Source organism: Rattus rattus, chromosome X, assembly GCF_011064425.1.
Source record: "Rattus rattus isolate New Zealand chromosome X, Rrattus_CSIRO_v1, whole genome shotgun sequence".
Taxonomy (NCBI): Eukaryota; Metazoa; Chordata; class Mammalia; order Rodentia; family Muridae; genus Rattus; species Rattus rattus.
The window spans coordinates 101,469,924-101,478,023 of NC_046172.1; the positions used below are offsets into that span (position 1 = coordinate 101,469,924).

General features: G+C 43.0%; 1 protein-coding gene across 1 annotated transcript; it reads left to right on the top strand.

Annotated features, from left to right (window-relative positions):
* Positions 1 to 6,467, top strand: LOC116888114 (homeobox protein Rhox13-like). The gene is given in 3 exon segments (XM_032889468.1): positions 1 to 524; positions 2,899 to 2,944; positions 6,348 to 6,467. Coding segments are annotated over 3 exon segments (690 nt in total).
* Positions 6,468 to 8,100: the final 1,633 nt, after the last annotated feature.

The window sequence follows — 8,100 nt, forward strand, 5'->3', positions numbered from 1 at the left end:
ATGGCCCAGAGGGTCTCTTTTGACCACAACTATTACTTTATGGAGTGTGAGGAGGAAACAAATGCTGGCGTCCAGGCACGGGCCGTGGCCTCCACCTCAACCATGGAGGCCTCGGGCGCTATGGCGGTGGCGCAGGCAGGGGCAGCGTGCAGGAGCTATGCCAGTCGAGGAACCATAGGCTATTCCGCTGTGTATGAGCCAAATGCCAAGGGTGATCCGAAACAGGAGAGTGAGAGCGACACGGACGAGAGTTACGATGATGAAGATGATGATGAAGATGACGGTGATGAAGATGACTTGAGCACCAGCGACCAGGATAGTTCAGATCCTGAGCAGGAGGAGGCAGCTCTTTTTGTGGCTGCTGCTGCTCCTCCAATTGCTCCTGCTGCTGCGATTCAGATTGCCCCACCCGTTCCGCCCGGCTTGCGACACCGGCGCCATCGGCGTGGCTCCCCACCTCTTCCGCGGTGTGGTCGAGAAATGGAAAGCCTGTTTGGGTGACCCGTGCCGGATGTGCTTACAAGGTATGTGGCTCGCACCAGAAGCTCTCCCAACCTTCGTGGGCTTTGACTCACGTTGAGGCGCTCTTCCGTTCTTCTAGGCCCTGTTTTCCCTATGGCCGTCCAAGGCCCGGGCGAAATCTCCCTGGGAGCCTGTATGAGAAAGTACCTTGGGTGAGCATCAGGCAGGCAGTATCGGCTAGCGTGTAGTGCTGGTAGCACCACTCCTGAAGTTATACTTCAGTTTCTCTAAAAATATGGAGAGAAATGAGCATAGCATGCCAAATTACTTTACTAGCTCAAAGTTCACCAGCATTAACTGCTTTTTGTTGAGTGATTCCTCTGAGTGATTCCTCACCAGTAGTCTCATCACTTTTTCAGGGACTGTGTACCCATCAATCAACTCCTTTTCCTCTCCCTTTCCCCTTCCCCAGTAGGTATGCACCTTGCTATGTTTTCTTTCCTTGAATTTAAGCCCTGGAAGTAACTGAAACTATGCCTCCTTTAACCTAAGACCGGTATGGGTTTTTGGGAGATGGTTGTTGTTGTTTGGTGTTTTTTTTTTTTTTTTTTTTTTTTTTTTCAGAATTCTCTTCCTTTTAAAAGTTGGACATGATTCCATGATATTGGTAGTTGATGTTTTTGTTTTAAGGCAGTGTGTGTGCATTTCTAGATATATAAATAGAAGCTTCTCAGTCTGTGTAAATGTGTGTGTGTGCGTGTGCGTATGTGTGTGTGTAAATGTGAGTGCGTGTGTGTGAGTGTGTATGTGTCCGTGTGTGTATAAGTGTGTGTGTGTGTGTGTATAAGTGTGAATGTGTGTATGTGTGTGTGTGTGTGAGTGTGTGTGTGTGTGTGTGTGTGTATAAGTGTGTGTGTGTGTGTGTGTGTTTTCAAATCTGTGCTCCTCCCTGGGCGAGGTTACGTCTCCCTTCCTTAGCATTCCTTGTTGTCTGTAACTTCTTCTCGGGTTGAGACGTCAGGAGCATGTCCCCCTCACAGCAGCAGGTGTGTTGTTGCTGTTGTTCTTGCTCAGTTCATGTTTAGGCAGTCGTGTTGCTGAAATTTGGTGTATGTTGTTTCTGACAGCCTCACAGCAAACTCCCTGGTCCTCTGGCTCTTAGAATCTCTCCGCCTCCCCTTCTGCAATGTTCCCTGAGCCTTAGGTATGGAAGTTGTTTTGTAAATCTGTCTGATGGGACTGGGCACCACAACTCTGCGTTTTGCTTATTGGTTGTTGCTGGTTGTGGTTTTCTGTGATGGTCTCTTTTGGAAACAGAAGTTTCTTTGATGAGGGGTGAAGACTAACTTATCTGTGGTTATAAGGCCTCTGGACTGCACATCGGAAGTGCATGGTGTCTTTGGCAATAGGGACTTACCTGCCACCTCTGGGGACAACCAAGTGTAAACTGTGCTACATTTTTGCAACTTTGGCCAACAACTCAAAAGAGGGTTTCTCTTCCTTGATGATGGCGGTTTTGTTTGGTGGCCTTTGGCTCTTAGAAGGAGCACAGTCATCTCAGGTAGGAAATTTTTATTTAAACATATGTATGTATACACTGACTTAAGTGTACTATTGGTACTTTTAGGTAGATAGTAACTAGTTTGATTCCTTATAACGTTTTCAGACATCCTTTCTGTTATTTTATCCTCCCACCTCCATCTTCTGTATCCGTGCCCCTTCTTTCTCCCAAACTAGACCCTAGCCCATATACCCATTTCCCTCTTCGGATCACGTGCCCCTTTATAGTCCCCTCTCAGTTTCTCCTGCAGCCCCACCAGCCACTGTCCAACTTTACTTTCCTGGTTTCTGAAGTTACTCCAGGTTATCCCATTCATACTTTTGATTTCATCCTTTGATGCTCAGAACTTTTTTACATTATTGTAGTTGTCTGTTGTCGTTCATTTGTTTGTGTGTTTGTTTGTTTCTTCTGTCCTGTATTCTTGCTTTAGAAATTCGATTCCACTGGCATCGGTGTGGAAAAAAGAAGTGCTGCCATAGAGCATTTTTGGTTTTGAAATTAGTATAATTTTCTCAGCAAAAAGTTCTGCATTTATTTTTTTTTTGGTTCTTTTTTTTTTTGGAGCTGGGGACTGAACCCAGAGCCTTGCGCTTGCTAGGCAAGCGCTCTACCACTGAGCCAAATCCCCAACCCCTCTGCATTTATTTTTTTGTTGTAATAATATGTTAAAATTATTCATCCCAGCTAGTGGTTATAAACTTTCGTAATTAGATGAGACCATTTCAAAGTAAGGCTGGTTCTGAGAATGAAAAATGAAATGTTTGAGGAGTTTTAAGGGAAAATGGCGGATATTTAAAAAAAAACCAAAATCATATATGAGGTTGCATTTCATATAAAACACTGAATGCTATATATTTGTGGTTTTCTTTCCACAGGGGAGAGCTTGCAAGAACTTTGAATGTGCCTGACGTCAAAGTGAAGGTCAGTAAATAAAAAAAAAAAAAAAATGCAATTGGGAAGTCAATCTATAGCCTTGTCGTAGGCACTTTTGAATTAATGGGTTTCATTTTCTTTTTTATGTTGGCAAACAAGATGTTTCCTTTATTTTTTTTTTAGTATGTGTATGTGCACATACGTGTACCTGTACATATGTGCATTCATGCATATGAGTGCATGAGCACACAGTCCTGCATAGTATACTTGTGGAGGTCAGTGAACAACCTCAAATACTTGTTGTCATTTTCTACCATATTTAAATACGGGTCTCTTTGTTGTTAATCACTGCACAAGCCAGATCAGCCAGCCTATACATTTCCAGGGATTTCTGTTTCCGTGTCTCACTCATCAAAGGAATGCCATCACTTCCGGCTTCACCTTGGTTCTGTGGGATTTGGACTCAGTCTGTAAGCTTGCATTGAAAGTACCTTATCCCTTAATTCAGTTTCTCTAAACCCCAAACAAGTTTTGAATTTTGCATTTTCAGATTGTAAAACAGAATGTAGGTGTTCTAGCTTGTAGTTCTTTCCCATTACTGCAGAAAATCTGATAAACAACCAGATAAAAGGAAAAAAAAACCTCTTTCCTTCTCTGTGTGTATGCATATATATTATAACATATGATACATATTATGTCTACATTTGAACTTGTGCATAAATATCGGATAATTAAAGTTCATATCCTCTTTGCTGTGATTTAGGGAAACTATATGGAGTCATTTTGGGTGTGGCATGACCTTGGAAATATTTAAATTAATTCAAGGATGGCAGTGGCAATGAAATTTGGAGCAGAGACTTGGCAGACAAGCACTATTCATTGCTATTTTAACATTGTTTCTTTCAAGGATGTAGGTATTTGTGTGTGTTTTTTAGGGGTCTCAGGTAACTCAGGTTGGCAGTAAATTCACTGTGTATCTAAGCATGTCCTTGAACTAAGTTCTTTGGCCTCTAACTCCTGAGTGTTGAGTTTATTTCGGTGTAATATACACCTTACAACATCTCTACATAAAAGGGATATCATCTCTAAGTAGGCAGCCTTCCTAGCATATGGTGTTCATTGTGATGCAATTCCTGTGTCTCAGCTAGCCAGAGATTTAGACCTCTTGCCTTTCATTCCTAAGTTGTCCCCATTTATCTGTTTTGTGTCCAGAACATCAGGGGTAAAAATGCTAAATTTTATAAGAAAAAAACCAAACAACAACAAAAGAGACACCTGCATCTCACTGGCTGTCGAAACTGGAAGGAGACCTGAGAGTCTTCATGGCTAACACTTTTGTCATATCTGAGTCAGGGGATAATAGAGAGTGGCATCCCTTAATTTTGATTTTCTGACATTCTGTGTTGTATCCAACCTGCCAAAATAGTTATATTAGTGTTGAGAGGCCTAGAAGCACTGTCCAAAATTTAAAAAGATTAATTTTAAACTAATTTCAGCTAACTTACTAAAGAGGAAAACTTCATGGACAATTACATAAAGTACAAATACAAGCTGCAGATTCCAATGGCAAATGCACGAGCCTTTGCATAACTGGAAACCTGGGAAGTTTCTTTATTGTTTAAAGGGTATTACTTTAAAGATGTGGGTGTTCTTCAATTTGTGGAGATGAGTTTCACTTCAAGGCAGTCATACCTGTCTTATTCACAGTGATTTTCTGTCCTTGAGAGAGCAAAGACTAACATCTAGGCCTTGAACCCAAAGAAGCCAAATGCTTCACGGCAAAACAAAAGAGGCAAAGTAAACACGGAGTGTCTTTGTTTCGGATATCGCTCAGGGCTCTGCAGAACAGCGTTCTCTCAGAGGCAGGCCCCTGAGCACTGGCATCCTGACACCACAGTAGGGGCTACACTGGGACCAGGCCTGTGTGGGAGACACTGGGGAGGAAGGAGAGAGGCTTACCTCCCCAGGATGGAGAGACAGAGTGGGGAGGAACAGAAAAAGCTGAGCGTGGTGGTGGGGAATGTTTTCCCCTCTCTGAGCTCACAGGCCAGTGCTGCAGCTGTGGAGAGACTGATGCACTGCAGCTCTGGAGGGAGCATGGCCACAGGACACTAGAGAGGACCTGGGGACACTAGAGAGGGACACTAGAGAGAGAGAAAACACTCACCTGCTCCTGTTTGCACACTCTTGCAGCGTGAACTTCCCAAAGCCTTCCTGTCTGATTTCCCTTTTCTTCTCACAAACATAATCCATGGGCTTTAAGAACCAAACGTGGGGAACTCTGGCCTAATGTGAGCTCACGTGAGTCAGGCACTGGGCTTTGGTTGAGTTCATGGAGGCATCCAGTTGGTAGGTTCGAATCCCCCTCAGCAGGGCTTCTGTCCCCTGATCTTCTTTAAACTATAGATCCTCATAATAGAGGGTTCTAGACATGGAGAAAATGTTTGTGTAGTCACAAATGTGCAGTTTGAGAACTTCCTAATGTAACAAATACATTGAACTCCATTCACTAGGAGTCTGAATCTAACGTGTGACTGACTGTGTCTTGTAGTTAGCCAATATTTACAAAGAGCTGATTTATGACCCTTCCCCCAACACCACTTTCTTTTACTCTTTGTAAATCTTTACTCTTTGCCTTTTGAAGAAGAATGGGCTTTGTATGCCCTGGTGACACAGCAGGGTCTAGTGTGCCCTCTGTGCTCAGCAGGATTCTGGAAGTGTAGCCTAAGCAGAGAGAATTATCTTTATCTGAATTCTAGAGAAAGTTGTATAACTTGAAAGTACATAGTGTTTTGATTTGCCAGGGGTGGATGTCTACCCCTTTCTCCTGAATTCCCCAGGGTGGCAAAGGTTTCACCATCATGTGTGTCGTTTTGGTTAAGCTAGTCACCTTTCTCAAACACTGGAGGCTGCAGTGTCAAAATATTGTCCAGGCCACCTCTGCCTACCACCTGTTCCCTTGCCAGAAAATCCAAGCACCAACAATCCCATTGTCACCCTCGAAGGTTATTTTCTATTTAAAGATCTCCCATGCTTGATTCTGTTGATTAATTACTTCATACTGAAGATTACTTTTACAAACAGAAAGATATACCCCTGCATAGGACTTGTAAATGAACTAACATTTTGCAATCACTCTCACTAGCTAGCAGGGTATTATGCAACTGATGGTGAAATATGACAATGAAGATTTTCCTTTATCCAGTCACTGTATATTGAATTTGCATCAAGGCCCTGGAACAAGTAGTAAGCTAAGCTTCCCAATAGAAGAGAAATTATGGAAGTGTTTAGATAAAACCATGGCCTATGGCAAAGGTTGGCCCACAGCTGATTCTTGCTTTTGTGAACTGAGTAGAAAATTCAGTTATGAGCCTTCAAGTGATTGTTCAGTCTCTTAGCTGTAGGGGTGGTAGCCAGTGCTAATCCCAATCCTGTCATCCTCTGATTTTAGATGTGGTTTAGCAATCGGAGAGCCAAGCAGAGGAAGAATGAGAGACAAGCAATGCTGAGAAATATGCCATCTGGTGCTGAAGACTTCATTTTCATGACGGATGTGGAAGAGCCTTGTTAATGTGCCATCCTTGTTCAGAAGACAAAGGGCAACTTAGCGACCTATGTGCCCAATGTCAGGCTTAACTATTCAGCATGCATATTACTAATAAAAGCATGAATTTCCATGTTGCGTAACTTCATGTGCGTTCTGGGGCTTTGTACGACATGATGTGGGCTATTCAGGATGTAGGCTATTTAAGCAGAATGACAAGTTCTCATTTTGGGGGGTGATGTTTCTAAGTCACAAGTATTGCTTGCACAGAGTAGTCTCTATGCATGGTAGTTATGAGACAGAGTGCCACTTGATTTAGGCTCACCTGATCCTTTGAGCAAGGGATTCAGTAGTAAGCATTTTTTTTTATTATTATTAACTTGAGTATTTCTTATATACATTTCGAGTGTTATTCCCTTTCCCGGTTTCCGGGCAAACATCCCCTCCCCCCCCCTTCCTTATGGTGTTCCCCTCCCAACCCTCCCCCATTGCTGCCCTCTCCCTAACAGTCTAAGTACATACCATGTATGTCTTTCTGTGATTGGGTTAGCTCACTCAGGATGATATTTTCCAGTTCCAACCATTTGCCCAGTAGTAAGCCTTTAAGCAGGGAATTCAAGAGAAAGTAGGCACAGGACGTACTGATGATGGTGGTTATTTTTTGTTGGTGGTGTATACCAATTTTTTTTCCATTTTAATGAAAATAGTTTTTTCTCACATAATATATCCTGATAACGGTTTCCCTTCCCTCTGCTCCTCCCAGTCCTCCCCACTCATCTGGATCCACTTCCTTTTGTCTCTCATTAGAAAACATACAAGTTGCCAGGTGGTGGTGGTGCATGCCTTTAAGCCCACCATTTAGGAGGCTGAGTCAGGCAGATTTCTGTGAGTTTGAGGGCATCCCGGTCTACAAAGTGAGTTTCAGGACAACCAGGGCTACACAGAGTAACTCTGTCTCAAAAAGAATGAAAGGAAGAGTGGAGGGGGGAGGAAAAGAAGGCAGGCAGACAAGCTTCTACAGATGATAATAAAAACGAAACGATAAATAAAACAAAAAGTAACACATTGATATATGGGTCTGGGGTCACTCATACATTATGACCATGAATACATTTTAATAAGAAGAAGCTTTATTGAATACTGGCAGGAGATACTCGTGGTGCCAAGATTGCAACCGAGAGTGCTCCCAAGATGCAGCATCCAGTCCTGTCAGTCCACGGTTTATAAAGTGAAAAATCACAAGCTTACCTGATTGCTTGTGTTTTTCTGTGATTCTTTAAGGGGTTTGTGTATTTCCTCTTTAAGGAAAACCTGTTTACCTGCGTCCTCCTGTATTTCTTTAAGGCAGTTACTTATTCCTTCTCAAAGTCCTCTAACATCATCATGAGATGTGATTTTAAAGCAGAATCTTGCTTTTCCAGTGTGTAATGATACCCAGTATTTGCTGTGGTGGGAGAACTGGGTTCTGAAGATGCCAAGTGGCCTCAGTTCCTGTTGGCTTAGGTTCTTGTACTTGCCTCTTGCCATCTGCTTATCGCTGGTGTTGGCTGACGTTTCTGTGTCTGACAGTGGCTTGACCCTCCTGTAAATCTGTGTGTCAGCAAGACCAGCTCTCCTGGCAGGATCTGGGTACAGAGAGCTGTGGCACAGGATGAGCTCC